The sequence below is a fragment of the Lipotes vexillifer genome, unplaced genomic scaffold (genome assembly GCF_000442215.2).
Source record: "Lipotes vexillifer unplaced genomic scaffold, Lipotes_vexillifer_v1.1 scaffold668, whole genome shotgun sequence".
NCBI lineage: Eukaryota > Metazoa > Chordata > Mammalia > Artiodactyla > Lipotidae > Lipotes > Lipotes vexillifer.
In genome coordinates, this window is record NW_006785319.1 from 4,329,617 (window position 1) to 4,348,109 (window position 18,493).

The window sequence follows — 18,493 nt, forward strand, 5'->3', positions numbered from 1 at the left end:
GAAGATTACATGGTGTGGATTATCAATACCTTCATTTCTCATTAATTAGGAGATGCTTTCTGACTCTGATATGGCTTCATTCTTCAATAGGAGGGTTTCTAATTTTGGATCATTCCTTCCCAAATTCATCTGCTTCGTTATTGTGTTTAAATTATGGGTCACCTTGTTGGATTTTTAGGCCAAAATGCAAACTGTCCTTACATTTTAATGCTCACGTATTTTGTGACAAGAGATTTTAGGTAATACTTAAAATAACTGTGATGGTTCGAAGTACATTCTTTTTTTAAATTTATTTTTGGCTGCATTGGGTCTTCATTGCTGCGCGCAGGCTTTCTCTAGTTGTAGCGAGCGGGGGCTACTCTTCGTTGTGGTGTGTGGGCTTCTCATCGCAGTAGCTTCTCTTGTTGCGGAGCGCGGGCTCTAGGTGTGCGGGCTCAGTAGTTGTGGCTCACGGGCTTAGTTGCTCCACGGCATGTGGGATCTTCCAGGACCAGGGCTTGAACCCATGTCCCCTGCATTGGCAGGCGGATTCTTAACCACTGCGTCACCAGGGAAGCCCCAGAAGTACATACTTGATACTTCTTTTATGAGACATACTTAACTCGAGTTATTTAAATTATCTATTTAAAATATCTTAATGTAAAATAATACACGCTTATAGAAACGTAACCAAGTAGCACAGAATTGTGTGATATAATACTGAAGACCAGTAAGTCCCTTCCCTGGTGCCATTCTGCACACGCTAACAGTCTGGCTTGTATTTTTCAGATAAATTGAATGTATTAACAAACATACAGTGGCCTCCCCTTATTCAAGGGAGACAACATCCCAAGACCCCAAAACCACTGATAGCACCAAATCCTGTTAGTACTATTTTTCCTAAATACACACACCTAAGATAAAGTTTAATTTGTAATTTAGGCACAGTAAGAGTTTAACAACAATAACTAATGACAAAATAGAACAAGTATAACAATATAGTTACGATTATAAAAATGATAATAAAGTTATATGAATGTGGTCTCTCTCTCAAAATATCTTACTGTACAAATTTGATGCCTTTTCTATCTTAACTAAGCACTGATGCACTGTGGCTGTAACTTTTAGGGTTTGAGGCACGACAGCAAAACTAACATGGATTTCTTTTTTCTTCTTTGCGACCTGTCGGACAAAAGATTTGTTCTTGCCGTATATCTTAGCAACCTTAGCATACTTTTTTTTTCTTTTCTTTCCTAATCTTTCACCTTTCACTTGAAGCACTGCATGGCTTCTCTGGCACGTCCAAACTGCCTGTATCACTCCTCTGGTGCTTTGGGGCCATTTTTAGTATCAATAAAATCAGGGTCAGTGAACACGAGCGCTGGGACAGTCAGCGTGACAACCTAGGTGACTAACAGGCAGCACACGCTGAACAAAGGGATGACTCAAATCCTGGCGGTCGAAGCTGAGGCAAGCGATTTCATCACACTGCTCAGATGGCAAAATTGAAAACTGACCATTTATTTCTGGAATTTTCCATAAAATATTTTTGGATCACAGTTGACCGTGGTAACAAACTACGGAAAGTGAAACCTCGGATGAGGGGGGATGGCTGTATATTTGTGCATGTATTTGTACAAATGCAATCACACTACATGTGCTTTTTTTTTTAACATCTTTACTGGAGTATAATTGCTTTACATTGTTGTGTTAGTTGCTGCTGTATACTTGTGCTCTTTGTAGTTGGTTCTATTTGCCTGTTGATACATTGAGAATGTACATGTTTACCTAATTCTCTTGCAAGAGTGCCTCGTGCTCCCTCCCGTGACTGTTCTCTACCATGGCTTTCCTGCTATGACTGCTTTGTAAAAGCCCTGCTTAGGTGACCGCAGGGTGTTTGTGGTCCTTCCTATTTATTTCTACAGCAATCCCCAGTCCTGGACCATCACAACACACAGACCACCCTGTCCTCCCAACTCCCTCTCTCAAATTTGTCTTCATCTATGTCAGGTTAATTTTCCTGTAACACACCTTTCCTGTTTAAAACAAAATAATAAACTTAGATGACCCATGAGTTCTGCTCAGTAAATTAAAAGCCTGCTATTTCCACTAGTCTTGTGCACACCCGGCTGTGTAACGAGGATGCTGGAGTGAAGAGCACACCCCTCCCTGCCCTTGGGGAGCTTCCATTCTATGCAGACACAGACGCAGACAAATAAACGCATGACGTGGTGGTTAGTGAAATGTGACGGCATAAAGCTGGGGGTCCGGGGAGGGATGGGAATGCAGGGTGCAAGGGAGCCTCTGCCAAGAGGGGCTCCGGATAAAGATCAGAGGAGCAGAGAGCTCCCCCTCCTGGCCTCTCCCCACGTCTGAACCTTTAATTACATCATCTGCTCTCGTGGGAAGCGCCTACATAGTCCCTCCTTGATTTCTGTCCTTTCCAACTGGCCCAGACATGTTCTGTGCTGCCTCTTCGGAGCTGCTCAGCCACGCAGGACATCACACCTCTGAGGACTGGACTGAGGTGTGGCCAGGAAGGGTGCACCCATTCTGTGTAGTGCCATGTGCCTGGCCATCAGCTGGGTCGGCGTTTGGTCATTACGATGATGAGCCTCCCTAAGAGGGGAAGCTGCGTCCAACTACAGACCAGAGACCGGAGGAACCAGGGAGGGGAAGGGGCTGCGTGAGGCCACGGGACTGCACGGCAGTGGCACAGGGTCTGAACTTGAGGCCCCGGCTCCCCCAGACCACGCATCCCCGCCCCCAGCCGCCGTCTCCGGTGCTCAGGGCAGACCTGTGACTCTGCTGGGATGAGTGACGTGGGGTGAGCTGGGGGATGAGCAAGCAGCTGCGGGTTTGGGGGGGGTGGGGGAGGCCAGGGACACGGTGGGTTTGCACACCGGCCAGCGCGGCTGGACTTGGTGTCTGGGCACAAGCGTGGTCGAGGGGCAAACTACCTGTGCAGGAGGAACTAGGGAAACCGAGCAAGACAAACAGCAAAGCAGCAAAATCAGGTGACAGACAAGGAGAAACGCTGGCACCCCAGCAGGCTGGGGGTCAGCAGGTCACTGTGGCCTGAGGGCGGGCAGCCCCCCAGACCCCGGAGAGCCCTCGGGAGCAGGCAGGCCCCAAGGACGGCACCAGAGACACTCAGCGGCCAGAAGCCGGGGAGAGGAATCGCTATTTTTCATCTGATTCCCAACGTTCAGATCATTGGAAAAATCCCCTCTGATGATTAAAAAGCCATTATTGCTTTCACTCTTTTTTGTGGCTTTTTCCTCACTGACTTGCCGGGAAACAAGGACCAGAGAGGTTCACATCCACTGGATAAGGATGCACTTGCTGGTTTTTGCACACCTGACCAAGCCTGCTGGGATCTCAATGTCACCTCCCACCTGGGGTGGGGACAGAGCTCTGCAGGCCCCTTTCCCCCAGGGAGATTCCCCCCTCACTCCCCTTCTGTCCCCACCCCTCGGTCCTCAGCTCTGCACCTACTGGGCAGGGGAGAACACCCCTGGCTCAGGGGGACATTCATCCGTGTCTGTTTCTCAAATCCCATCTAAAAGGGGCAGGGCCCCAGCGCCTGTGGTCACCCCCTGCCCATCTGCTCATCGACTGTTCACCTGCCTACAGGTCACCTGTGTCTACACTGTTCTCCACACAGTGGGGAATCAATGCTGGTGGTCCCTGAGCTGCTCTAGTGATGGAGAGCACGCGGGAAAGTCACAACCATGAGCCTCCCATTTTGCCTTTAAAAGGTGCTCCCGAACCATTTTAAAAACCTACCCCGTGTAATACTTCCTTGTAGGAAGAGACCCAGAAAATGCACAATAGCAAAAATTAAAGAAAAAAATCATTCGGAATACCACCACCCAGACACGCTGGACCGTATCCTGCTGAGGTTTACCCCTGTGCACATGTATAATGAACATAATATTATGATGTAATACTGTTCAATTTCTGTTTTTTCCCCACTCAATACATTGTGAAGTGCCTTTCCACGTTAATAAACGTGCTTTATAGTTTTCTAATGGCTGCTTCAAATACATTTGTGGCGATTTACCAGAATTTGTTTCATTCTACTATCAACATATATTTATCTCCATGTTAAACATCTCCCCAGAAAGGTGTGTAAAATACAGATACAGTCGGCTCTCTATATCCACGGGTTCTGCATCTGTGGATTCAACCGACCGCAGGTCAAAAAATATATATACATAAAATTCCAGAAAGTTCCCCAAAGCAAACTTGCCTCTGCTGCCCACCAGTAACTATTTACATAGCATTACATTAGGTATTATAAGTAATGTAGAGATGATTTAAAGTTTATGTAGGTTATATGCTAATACTCTACCGTTTTAGATAAGGGACTTGAGCATCCTTGGATTTTGGTATCCCTGGGGGGTCCTGAAACCTATCCCCTTGCGGATACTGAGGGACGACTGTATGTCAAAATGCCCATTTCCCCCATATTCATGGAAACACCATGTTTTAATTATTTTTATTTTTGTCAATCTAATATCTTCCTTAGTAATACAGAAAAAGCTGTATTTCTGAGTGGAAGCAAACAATACAGCTTCAACTTCAGAAAATAGGAATTCTTCCTAAAAGCAGGTATTAACAATTAAAAAAAACTATCTATTTATCTTTCTTTCTTTATATTTACATTTTAAGTCCCTGAGTGACTTTAGTGAATCCAGCCATGGAGTTAGTTCATCATTTGGTCCATGTTTGCTTTTCAAAATTAAGGTGTAAATACACTCTGCTCCCCACTCACACTACTCATTTTTTCCCCTCTCCTTTCTCAGTTACTATAATTACCAGAAACAATCATTTGCTGTCTCAGATAAGAGTAATTGAAGCAATGCCAATGATTTAAAAATTTATAAATGATGAATGACTATAAAAGCATTAAAATGAGTTTTAAAGAACTGCAATGACAGGCACAGATGTTTGTGACGGATTAAATTAAAAAATACATACCGAAGAGTATGTAGAATATAATATACACACTTAGATAAAAGATTGAACAATAAAAATTGTTAAGAGTGGCGGACACAGGGTGGTGGGATTACACATGACTTTTATATCTTTATTTCCATGTTTTAGATTTTTTTAAATGAAAATGTGCTATTTCTATAACAGCAACAATAGCTCACACTGTGTGTCAGTCCCCCTCTAGGGGATTACCTCACTCATTTCTTACGAGAACATCAATTTCTCCAGGCAGAGATGGAGAAACTGAAGCAAAGAGCCATCCAATCGCTGTTCTGGGTCTTGGAGCTGGGAGCCGGGCTAGCCAGAAAATACCAGGAAAGATATTTAAAAATGAATACTGTGGAGAATGGGCAAAGCTGAGCTTAGACTCCGTCAGCTTCTCACAGCAAGTCTTCCAGATCCAGCAGAAGGAAACTTTCGCTCAGAGAGGCTTTGTCCTGCTGCAGCCACAGGGACCGTTCCTTGTATAACGTTTCCACACACTTTGAAATGTCACTTAAAAGGGGCACACGTCTTATCTGATTGTGACAAGCTTGGAGAACCTACAAATAAACATCACACAGGGTCTGCCGGCGTGCGCCACGCTCAGAATTCCTGCCCTTCCCCGCCGTCCCGTCCGCCCCCAACCAGCTCAACTCCCTGGCCACGGGGTCAGGGTTGGGTGTAACCCAGCTTCCTCATCGCACACTTGGGAACCCCCCTCCTGCCCCCTTCGGTGCTCCCCGACCTGTAAAGATCTGTGCCGGCCACGACAGGGTCAGGAGGGGCGGCAGGGATGCAAGCGTGGGGTGTCCACGTTTAGTTCACGTGTCTGTGCTCACCCGTCCCATTTCTACTGTGCAACTGTCGAGAGCGGCTCTTCGCCGCCTGCACACTGTGGGCGGAGGCCGCTTCCTTCTCTTTTTCCAGGAATTGGCTCCCTGGCACCTCACACTCCCCCCACCCCGCTGCAGGATCCGCGTTTTCTCGCTTGGACCGTTTTCATCAGCATGGAAATATACTCTAGAAATCCTGCTACGAAAACCCACAGGCAAACAGGCTCACTAAGCATCCTTACCCGGAGCTCCCATCCAGATACCGGCCCCTGGCTCTGCCGGTGCTTGGGCAGAACCTCCCTGGCGCCCCACTACGCGTTCCCGTGCATCCTTCCGGGTCCTGCAGATGCGCGGCGTTTGGTCCCTCCAGGCTCTCCGAGCCCCTCTTACTAACATCCCCCACAGCATCCACACCTGCCCCTCCTTTTCCTCAGCGCTGGCCTCCAGCAGCTGGGGGCCCGAGTTGCACAGCCCTCCCCCCTCAAACACCGACCCGCCCCCCAGCCTCCCCGCCCCAGGGCCCTCCTCTCACGCTCCTACGCCGGCACCTCCTCCCGAAGCATCTTCACGTGGGGACGGTCGCCCAGGCTCAGACGCGGTCCCGCCCGGTCCCGTGTCTTCGGTTACCACCTACATCCTGAAGCTCCAAGTGCACGTCCTCGCCCTGGGTGCTCACTGCACCCGCATGGACACCTGCCCACACCTGTGTCCACTCGGCCGTCCAAACGCGGCTGTGCAAACGGATCACCTACGCCCCTCTGGGCCCCAGCCCACTCCTCGCCCCCCCCTCAGAGACCCCCAACGGTGGAGGCGAAATCCACGGGGTCTGCTCGTTCCCCTGGCCCCTCAGCCCACACCTAACGCGCCATGTGGCTTTGCAGTCTGCCTGTCTCTGCCCCCGTCTACACGGCGTGCTCCTGCAGCCCCGCCATCTCCGTCCGGTCCTGCCACGGCACGCTTCTCACCGGGCTCCCGATTACAAGCCAAACTTCAGTTTAAAAATGGAAATCAGATAATCTGACTTTTCAGTTTAAACGCTCCGCAAGTGGCGATTTTCGGTAGAATAAAGGCCGGCCGGCTAACAGTGACCACACGGCGCCACAACCCGCGTGAGCTGCCTGCCGCCCAGAGGCCACCCTCCGCACTCCTGGGCACACCCGCCCCTCCTGCCAAGCCTCGCCCCTACTTCTGTCTGCAGCACTTGCCCCATTGGCCTCCCCATCGCTTCCTCTCAGAGCCCAGACTGAGGTCGGATGTCACCTCCTCAGAGAGGCCCTCCTCCCCCTACCCTCACCCACCTTTCTTCTCTTCCCAGCACCTGTTGGCTGGGGCTGGGGTTATTTATGAGGGGGGCCCGTCCCTCCTTTCCTGGAGTGTCAGCACAGCGAGGACCGAGGCCTGCCTGTCCTGCCAAGTGTCCCCACCCAGTGCCTGGCCCAGCGCCTGCCTTCCAGGGGACCTTCAGTGAACACGTGACCAATGACCAAAAGCTCAGTGGTGTCCTGAGATGTTCCAGGCACACATCCCAGGCCTGTTACTGGGTGCAGATGACGACCCTGCTGCCCGAAGACCCAAGGTTCACCTGCATTTTCCCCTGTGGCTATTCAGACTTAAGGGGTCACACTGACTGGGTTTAGTCCTTGAAGCTTAGGGGAGTGTGAGTGTGTGTGTGAGGTCTGGGGCCCTACAAGTCTCCCTAAGCTGCCGTTTCCTAAGCCACAGAATGGGGTGATTTTTGTAAGGATTAAATGAGATAATCCAGGTGAAAATGAAGACCAGGGCTCGGTTCCTAGTTAAAACTAGGAGATAAAAGTTAGTTCCTGGTTTTGGTTGTTTTTTTTTAAATTTATTTAATTTATTTATTTTTGACTGCCTTGGGTCTTTGTTGCTGCACGCGGGCTTTCTCTAGTTGCGGCGAGCGGGGGCTACTCTTCGTTGCGGTGCTGGGCTTCTCATTGCAGTGACTTCTCTTGTTACGGAGCACGGGCTCTAGACGCATGGGCTTCAGGAGTTGTGGCATGTGGGCTGAGCAGTTGTGGCTCTCGGGCTCTAGAGTGAAGGCTCAGTAGTTGTGGCTCACGGGCTCTAGAGCACAGGCTCAGTAGTTGTGGCATGTGGGCTCAAAAGTTGTGGCTCTCGGGCTCTAGAGTGCAGGCTCAGTAGTTGTGGCACGTGGGCTCTAGAGAGCAGGCTCAGTAGTTGTGGCACGCAGGCTCAGAAGTTGTGGCTCTCGGGCTCTAGAGTGCAGGCTCAGTAGTTGTGGCTCACGGGCTCTTGAGCGCAGGCTCAGCAGTTCTGGTGCACGGGCTCAGTTGCTCTGCGGCGTGTGGGATCTTCCCAGCCCAGGGCTCGAACCTGTGTCCCCTGCATTGGCAGGCAGATTCTTAACCACTGCACCACCAGGGAAGCCCCTTAGTTACTGTTCTTAAACTGAAATTTCCTCGTTATCATTCTAAAAGTTGCTGCACAAGGCAGTGAAATTTAGACAGTTTCCAACTAGTAGGTTGTTAAACTTTTAGGGAAGGTTTCCTCAAGGTTTTTAAAACTATAGAAAACTTCCTACCCTCTGGTACCCACCTCCACCCCCATACTGCAGGCTGACATAGCAACAGCAATGTGGTTTAGGGACCACAGAGATATTCCTGAATCTAATTTAGTGCTGCAGTAAGGAAAACATAAACACTTCTTCCTTTCAGGCATAATAGGAGCCGGAGAACTTATGTGAAATTCTCTTCCATTTCATGTAATTGTTCTTAGGGATAAAAATACACCAAAATCAGGCTTTAAAAAAGTTACCACCCATATTTCACGGGGACGACGAGCCAGTTTCCTAACGCACTTTCCAGGAGGCTTAGGAGGCTGATGCTTAGGGGCTCTTTATTCCGGCTCTGCCCAGACCCCTCCTCTCCTCAGCACAAAGATCTGAAGCCAGACCCGCAGCTGGTGGGCCGTCTAAGCCAGTGCAGGGTCCTCAGGTGCAAAAAGGGACACTGGGAACACCCGCCACCTCTGTGGAGCCCTGGGCGTGGACCACGCGTGGTAGGTAGAACTGGGGGTGCTTTTCCCACATTAAGTAGCTCATGCAGAGACCCCAAAGGCAGGAGAGGACTGCACTGCAGGGGCTTCTACGTGGCAGAGCTCAATTTAATGAAATAAAGTTAAAGACCATGGCATGCATGTTTTGGACCGCCAGAGTCAGATCCTGAAGTGGTTTCCAAGGCAGAGAAATAGTTCCTCTTATTTTATGAAAGTTAGTGTGTCTTATATACCTTGCAGTTAATCTTTTAAGTTCATTTGTATCCTTATAACACTTTAGATATCTCTGTTATATCACTTATAACATCACTTACTTTATATTCTTTTTTAAAAAATGTGTCCATCTCTGCTGTTAGATTGGGAACTCCTTGATAGCAGGGCCCATCCCCATCATATCTGCACCCACACTGTCTGACACAGAGCAAGGCCTTAATTAACGTGGCTGAATCGTGTTGGTAGACTAGTCCGTAAAACTGACGTGATTTAATGTCTGTAGTACAGAAGCAACCCACACTGAAGTACCCATTTCTAGCAATCCTGAAAGCAAATAAAGCATTTAATTTTAAGCAGCTCTAGCTGAACTTGGTTTTGGAAGACAAACCTGACCATCATTAGCAAACGGGTTTTGTTTTTTAATGTAACTTTAACCTTCCTCCTCTGTATTCTAAAATGCTTCAAGAAGTTTGCTCCACAGCCAGCCCATGACTGATACTCACTGCTCGCTTATTAAATGCTAAAAATCTTTTGGCCATTCTTTTCCTGTTCATTTAGCACTTTGAGATACATGTGACATAGCGAATAGGATATGGGCCCTGGAGCAAGATGGACTGGGTCCAAATCCTGGAGTGACTTTGGACAGGTCCCTTTCACCTCCCCAGGCTCAGTTTACCCATGTGTAAAAGGGGACCCTGATAACACCTCACAGGTTCATGGTGAGGTTTAAATGACCATGTCTGCACGTGTGTGTACATGTAAGTGCCATGTAGCATCACTTATTGTTAATACAGAAGGTTTGCTCTTATTAGCAGGACAAGGTCCCCGAAGGAGCTCAAAGACGCTTTCAAAGACAATGCAGGGGACCCTTTTATTAAAAGTAAAGGCACATAGTTTTAGTTGGCAGTAACAGTTACTTCTAAAACTATTTTTTTTGTTACCAGCTCTTACAAGGGCTATAAATAATGGTTCACATCTTGCTTTCTTCTACTTTAAAAAACAAAGAAATTTAGTGCTATTAAAGAGTAAAAAAAAATTAGTAAAAAGATGAAGATTAAGGTACTGGAGACCTCGAGGATTTCAATTTTCTGTGTTCCAACTATTATTTTTAAATGCAAGCAATTACAAGGCTACTTACCAATTTATGGCTTTAGGGACACAGAACACTGGTGTTTAAGCCACTTCCAACTTAAGTGATTGATACTGATAAAAATGTATCAGTGATGTAAACTATATACTTTGATAGCACGTTTTCTAATTCCCTATAGGCTGAGTCTCGTCAAAAATGAATTGTTAGAACAACAGAGATATTCTACTCTCTGCCCACCCTTCTTTAATGCAACACTGATTCTGGAAATTTTTTCACCTAGTAATTGCAAGTTCATGGTACACTTAGCAGAAATAGCAGCATCCTAACAAAAAAGGAAAAGTTCTAGAATTTAATAAAAATGAGAACATTTAAAAATATTCAACCGCTTACTATCCCTGTGAATGATCTCCTAAGTCTTTGAGAGTTTACCTTTGGTTGATAGGTCTAGTATTTCTAGTATTTTAACATGTCCACATTCTTCGTGGACCAGAAATAAGTTGGACACTTAGTATTCTAAATAAATTCACGTAGCTGAAATGTTTTAAATGAAAAGGAACAAATGATGACATCAGACATTGTCGACATAGACGTACACCCAAGTGTCAGAGCCACTCGATTTACCTGTCCTGGAGGACAAATGAGGTTTGACTCACAACGTTGGAAAATCACGTTCACGAGAAGCAATGGGTGCCTGCCCACTCGGCACCCCACGCCCCCACCCCACATCCCTGGGTACCTTCAATGAACACCTCGGCAGATGTGGTGTCAGAGCCACCGGGGTTCGCAGCCAGGCAGGTGTAACGCCCTGTGTCGTCCTCAAAGGCCTCGGCTATGACCAGCGTGTGCAGGTCGCCCCCGTCCCAGCGGATCTGGATGTCGGGACTGTCGTGCAGCTCGATCCCCTCACAGAACCATCTGCTGGCCAAACGGAAGTCGCAGGACAGGAGGGAGAAAAAGGAAAAGGGGACGTTTAAAATAATAAAGCAGAAGTGAAAGGCGAGATGCTGTGTAACGAGATGACTGTCTGATAAAAAAAAAAAAAAAAGACCTGTGTCCGTGTTACTGACCTTACTAAATGCTATTACATGTGAGACCATGAAATGCATGGCTAGACAATTCCCATGGGTTTTCTTTGTAACGCACCTTGTACATTTCTTCAACCTGGAAATAAGGGGCATCATCACACTGGGAAAGACCATTTCAGTTACAAAATGAAAGGAACCCAAGTTCCAAGTGTCTTACAAAAATGTTTTATCACCAGTGCCTCTCAAGTCTATTACAATTTTATCTATTGTTCTTCGCTAAAGAAAAATATGAAAGTAATATAAACATTGTGCTCAAAATACTTAATGTACAGTATCAAGGGAGACATTGTCATGTTACAGACCCCGGGCAGCAATGTTCCTGTTGACATGGTCAGCTGGGCAGGAACAGAGTTAACGCCTTCCACATTTCTGATATTTAGAGAACCTTCCAGCAGCGTGCCCGGCCCCCATGATGCGGGCAGGGGCAGCAGTGCTCTGTAATTCATTCTTGCTGGTCTCACCCCTTCCCATCGACCAGGCCCTTGGTATGGGAGGTGGCAGGTGGCTAGACTGTTTCTATGCGGGTTCCCCCTCACACCCTTTCCTTTATTCCCTGAGCACCTCAGACTCTCAACAGGATTTTTACAAAAAAACACAAAGCTGCCCTAACCCTCCTCCCCACAAATGTGATTTAGTTTTAAAGAAATACGAAGGAACGTGCCACTTGACAACTAAAAGGACTGAAGTCTCTGGGACAGAATTGTCCATTTAGCTCTTAATCATCAGCACTGAGAGATTTTCCCTCAGTCTGATCCTCTATAAAATCCTTTGGACTTGGCATCCTTTTCATGTCAGTGAAAACTAACCTTTTCTGCATTTAGATAGTATAATATAGGCTTCTGTCTATACTTAGTCTGAAAGTTAATAAAACAAGCCAGTTTGCTAATACTTAGCATATTAACTCCAGAAACTATATTAAAAAAAATAAGTATGGGATATTTGGAAAAGAACAGCCATGACTTCGGGAATTAAAAACCATATAAAGGGCTTCCCTGGTGGCGCAGTGGTTGAGAGTCCGCCTGCCGATGCAGGGGACATGGGTTCATGCCCCGGTCCGGGAGGATCCCACGTGCCGCGGAGCGGCTGGGCCCGTGAGCCGTGGCCGCTGAGCCTGCGCGTCCGGAGCCTGTGCTCCGCAACAGGAGAGGCCACAGCAGTGAGAGGCCCGCGTACCGCAAAAAAAACAAAAAAAAACATAAAAGAAACAGCCAACTGAGCATCTAATGCAATGCAAGGTATATTGCTTTTGAGGCAGTTGAGAAGGGCAGTATTTCATGATTCTGAGTAGTGTGTGATTTCCTTTGTTTTCGTAAAGTCTTGGAGAACATTCTGGCCGAGAACCATTTTCTAGTCCCTCCTTCTCTGCTCTTTCCACAATCACAGGCCAGATCCTCACCCCGCCCCCCCGCCCGGAGAACTGTCTATGGCTCCAGTGTTACTTGACCTGAAGTCTTTTAACTGATCTCTTCATCCCTGGCAAGCTATGGATTCTTTATCCTGTGGCAGGTGAAAGCACTCGACACTCTTCCCTACATGAATCATTCCCTAAACTTTAGATCTTTATTGTCTGCTTTCCTATAACTTGGCCCAGATTTTCTTTTCTATCACGTTCCTATATGAATCCTGTTTCTGTCAAATATCTGCGTGGAGTTCTCGTTTCCTGTGCAGCCCTCACGTATGACCTGCTTCCTCTCTGCTCCCTGCAATTCTCCCCTCACCCTCTGTGCTCATCCCACCCTGGAGCTGCTCTCCTCACAAGCAAGCGAAAGGTGCCTTCAACAGATTCAGCTCTACTGAGCACACGCTTGCTGGGCATCTTCCACGTGGACGGCACCACGTCAGGTACCAGAGGCCTGGAAGAGTAGAGCCTGGTGGACTCTGGAACCGGCCAGAGTCTAGGTGTCTGTACGTTATGTAGGGTGAGTTACCCTGCCATAAAAAGATAAGAACCAACTGTCAGAGGGAAAATGAAGCATGAAAAAATGCAATTAAGGTTTAAAAGAGAGGACGATTAATTGCCTTGGTTAGATAAGCTCCTTGGGACACCCCTGCCGGCCACCCCAGGGCTGTGACACCCTGACCTCAGGCAGTGCACACAGCCTGCAGGCCACCGCCTGCTTTCCTGAGGCCCGTGAGCCAAGCAATGGTTTCCATGTTTTTAAAGGTTTAGGAAAAAAATCAGAAGAAGAGTATTTTGTGACACGTGGAAATTATATAAAGGTCAGATTTCAGAGTCTATAAATAAAGTCTTGGGGGATCACAACCGTGCCCTTGAACTAACATAGCGTCTGTGGCCACCTTTGTGCTGCAGCAACAGCTGGGTTGTTGGGACAGACTGCACGGCCCACAAATCCTGCAACAGTTATTATCTGGATTTTACAGGAAAAGTGTGGTCCTTGGACCAGTGGCATCGGCACCATTTAGGAGCTTGTTAGAAATGCAGAATCTCTGGAGGTCTCGCAGAAAACTAAAAATAGAACTACCATATGATCCAGCAATCCCACTCCTGGGCGTATACCCTGAGAAAACCATAATTCAAAAAGAGTCATGCACCCCAATGTTCACTGCAGCATTGTTTACAATAGCCAGGACATGAAAACAACCTAAATGTCCATCAACAGAGGAATGGATAAAGAGGATGGGGCACATATATGCAATGGAATATTACTCAGCCATAAAAAGGAATGAAATAGGGCTTCCCTGGTGGCGCAGTGGTTGAGAGTCCGCCTGCCGATGCAGGGGACGCGGGTTCGTGCCCCGGTCCGGGAAGATCCCACATGCCGTGGAGCGGCTGCGCCCGTGAGCCATGGCCGCTGAGCCTGCGCGTCCGGAGCCTGTGCCCCGCAACGGGAGAGGCCGCAACAGTGAGAGGCCCGCGTACCGCAAAAAAAAAGAAAAGAAAAGAAAAGAAATAATACCATGTGCCGTAACATGGAAGGACCTGGAGATGATCACAGTAACTGAAGTAAGTCAGACAGAGAAAGACAAATATCCTATGATATCATTTATATGTAGAATCTAAAATATGACACAAATGAACCTGTCTATGAAACAGAAACTGACTCACAGACATAGAGAACAGACTGGCGGCTGCCAAGGGGGAGGGGGTAGCGGAGGGATGGATTGGGAGTTTGCGGTTGGCAGATATAAGCTTTTATATATAGAATGGATAAACAACAAGGTCCTACTGTATAGCACAGGGAACTATATTCAATATCCTATGATAAACCATAATGGAAAAGAATACTTTAAAAAAGAATATATATGTATAACTGAATTACTTTGTTGTACAGTAGAAATTAACACAACATTGTAAATCACTTTACGTCAATAAAAAATAAAATAAAAAAACAAAAATAAAATCAAATGATGTTGGAACAATTGAGTACTAGACTTCAAGAAAAAAATTAAAAATTTAAAAAAGTAGAAGAAACGCAGAATCTCGACCAGCATCCCAAGCCCACTGAGTCGGTTCAGACCCCAGTGGCTCACATTCACGTGAGGGGGACGAAGCTCCGGTCTGTGACACGTGGGCCAGGCCAGCCTGCATCGCGGGGCCTCTGCAGCACTTCTTGAGCAGAGAAACCGTCCTGTATGTGTTCCGTATCTGCAAAAATGTGTTCTGTTTGTTTCCCTCTCCTCTACACTCAAAAAATTGCAGCCTTACTCACATGACAATTGATACTGTGTCACTTCCTATCCTCCGTGGTGTTTCTTTATATCATTATTTGAGGCCTAATGCATTTAGGCCTTACTTCCTCATCCAGGAAATGGACTCTCTTTCATTGATCCATAGTGTACTCTGCACCTAGTTGGTGCTTTAAAAATACTTACTACCTGCCACTTGTTACTTTAGAATATGCTGCCCAAGAAAAAAACAAATGGTGAAGGTTCTGTGGCCTAACAGATTTGGAAGATGCTACCTATTACGTAGATGTATATGTACATATTGCTCCTTCATGTAATTAAGATTTTCTTATTAAAGGCCCTGAGAAGTCCTGCAGAAAACAAATTAGTTTAATGTTGTTTAATCTAGCATTCATTCATCTTACTTGGCCACGCGACTCTCTCTCATTTTGCATCTCCTAACATCCTGTGTGTATGTTGCAAGATGCTTTTCTGGCACATTCATCCCATAGAGCCTGCAGTTTTTAAAAAGTGAATTAAGACCAATTATAATCTGGGACTTCCCTGGTGGTCCAGTGGTTAGGACTCGGTGCTTTCACTGCCATGCCCCAGGTTCGACTCCCTGGTTGGGGACCTGAGATCCCGCAAGCCGCATGTTACAGACCAAAAAAAAAAAGACCGATTATAACCTGAGCAATGATAATAAGTGTAAGCCGGAAGAACACGATCGGTAAGCACAATAAAGTACTTGAACTACACTGAACACGGGCAAAAAGGTTCAGGTACAAATGCACTCTGGCCACAGGCTAACACACCTATCTGGTCTTGGGGATGGGTGCCTCGTGACACCAACATGACACGTGGTGACGTGGGTGGTGCTTACAAACCCCAGGGATGACCTGGCTTTTGCTTTTTAAACACTCATATGCTTTTTGTTCTCCAGCTCCATGGACGACATTTTTCAAGCATCTTAGGCTGTAGCACGTAGAAGAAATATAGCACAGACAAAAGACTAAATTTGTCCAAATCAGGCAGCAAAGCCTAAGACTTAACGTGAGTCATTCTGTGGCTTCGACACCGTCAGGGAAAGTCGGAGCGTTCCGGGCCCAGGACCACCTGCCGCGGGGCGAGGGCTACACTGTCGGATGGGGGCTGTCAGGGTGTGGCCTGGGGGAGGGGAGAGGCCGCAGAGATCGAGATGCCGGCCTCCCTGGGGCACCAGGCAGGGCCCATGGCTCCAGCCACTGTTCACATAAACGTGTGTCTGGTTCACGGCTGGAGCCGCAGTGGCCTCACAGGGATGTTCGGCAGAGACCATAAGAAAGCCGTTCACCTTCCCGGTCCAGGCTCTTCATCTGAGGGCAGGAGACCTCACTATAAAGCTTCATAATTCTGAGGTTCTTGGTGAAATGAAAAGGTTGTATATTTAGTGAATGCAGGAAAAATACTTCAAGAAATGCTGGAGGAAATTATTTGATGAAAGGTCTAAGTCATGAACGGCTTTGCTTCTTTGAAGGGTCCGAGGATATCGCGGTGTTTCTGAGGCTATGCACCCACGTCGGGTCCCTGACCTTGTCATGACCCCCACTGAGTCCTTCACCTTCTACGGAATGAACTCTGCCCCTGCCTTTCTCTCCCACGAGGACAGAGGCTTCGGCGGGGCCCGGCCTTATGGCCGTGCTCACGCAGCTCCCCAGGGCTGTGAGCTCCAGCTCCGCGTCCACACAAGGCACCTACTTGGCACGTCTTGAACCGTCTGTGTTTCTGACGCTTTGACGTGCTGGCCTGGCTGACCCCGGAGACATGGCCCCTCCCAGGGCTGCGGGTTCCTGGAGACGGTAAGTGACACCTTCAGCCTCCTTTCCAGTAAGACTCACCAACCCAGAGCCCATCCCCCACCCCCGCAGGCCCTCCCACTCGGGCCACTGTGCACCTGCTCTATCGCCCACAGCCAGGCAGTGACAACCAGGACAGCCCCGAGTCCAGAGCCGATGGCCCCATTCAGAGCAGCCCCGGGGTCTCCCCCTGCCCCACCCACCAACCCTTCCTGCAGGGACACAGTGAAGGCCCCCCTCCCCTTCCGCTCTGCCTCCTGACCCACCCTGGGGACCCCCTGTCCTCCCCCACCCCATGGCGCAGGGAGCTCCCTGCTCTGGGGCCTGTGCGTAATATAAGCGTTTCAGAGGCAGCTCCTCCTGACCTGTCGGCCTCACCACACCTGAATGATGACAACACCTGCTTTTTCATACACTGAACTCATCAGAGAAGAATAAACTTACAAGTGCAGACAGGCTGGAACAGATAAAGCGTTAAAGTAACACCTATGGGGCTTCCCTGGTGGCGCAGTGGTTGAGAGTCCGCCTGCCGATGCAGGGGACGCGGGTTAGTGCCCCGGTCCGGGAAGATCCCACATGCCGCGGAGCGGCTGGGCCCGTGAGCCATGGCCGCTGAGCCTGCGCGTCCGGAGCCTGTGCTCCGCAGCGGGAGGGGCCGCAGCGGTGAGAGTGGATTCAACTGCCTCAAAAGCAATACGCCTTGCATTCTGCACGTGCTCAGGTGGCTGGGGTTTTCTTTTTAATGTTTTTTTTTTAACTCTCAAAGTCGTATCTGGTCATTTCTGCCTGAAGATGTCCACAGAGGGAAGTTGACCTGCTCTCACCTACTCAAACTAAGTGCAGCTACAAGGCATAGCGTGAACCTCAAAATCATCAACTCCACGCATATATCAGAGGAGGAAACCGGCCTTCCCCACTCTTCTGTAGCCGATCAAAGACACAGCACCTTCTTATCTGACCTAAGAAATCCTGAAGGTTTGAAGTCTGGACACCACGAGGTAGCGGATGAGCTGAAGTCACTTTATTTCATTAAATTTCTTAACGTTTCCATCAGCTTCCTGACAGAGAACTCGAAACACTTACTGTTCTTTAAAGGAGGTAAAAGCCAGGGCTGTTGATTCAGTTTTGACCTGCAATTTATCCCCCATTAAATTCTTATCGCCAGCGCGGCTTCAGACAAGCTACGACGTAAACACACAAAATCAACGCAGCCCGGGTGTGGGGAAGGCACGGCACGGGTGTGACACTCCGCCACCCCCCATCCCGAGGCAGACGTCATTAACAGATCAGAATGTCTTCAGCTAGTGGAACCGAGTGCCTCGGAGTGGCAGGCGACACAGCAACCGAAGCGCAAGTCTGTAATGGAACACACTGCCGTCCTCACTTTGGTCTCCTAGAAAACACATTTCACTTCCCTGCAGATCCTGAAAGCTGCTTCTATTTATTACAAGGTGAGAGTGGAAAGAGACCTTGGTTGAGATGCAGCCGTGTGGAAACACGTCCTGTGCTAAGACAGAGCTGACTCGGGTAGAATTCCGCTGAAGGGCACCTGGACATTTTTTCATCCGATTTCTAATACCTGGAAGCCATTTATTTAGTGGACAGCACATCAGAAAATCAAATCCAGCTATCTATATACCCATTCTGTACCTCTGATAAATTTCAGCTTCCTGTCATACTTCCAATCTGTTACTATAAAATGGTAAAAACGTATAATACAATCTCACAGTCAGGATGAGGTGATACAATGTTTGGGAACAGTGGTAGCTCTTAAGGGCTTATTTGATTCAAATGAAGGGAAAGAGAATGAAT

At 47.9% G+C, this 18,493-nt stretch overlaps 1 protein-coding gene across 1 annotated transcript in view; it reads right to left on the minus strand.

The window, feature by feature from the left end:
* PALLD (palladin, cytoskeletal associated protein) overlaps nt 1–18,493 on the minus strand; it is a 417,875-nt gene that overhangs the window by 251,686 nt on the left and 147,696 nt on the right. Inside the window, exon 2 of the mRNA XM_007457377.1 lies at nt 10,871–11,049. Within this exon, the coding sequence (XP_007457439.1) occupies nt 10,871–11,049 (179 nt within the window). The remainder of the gene's footprint in view (nt 1–10,870; nt 11,050–18,493) is intronic.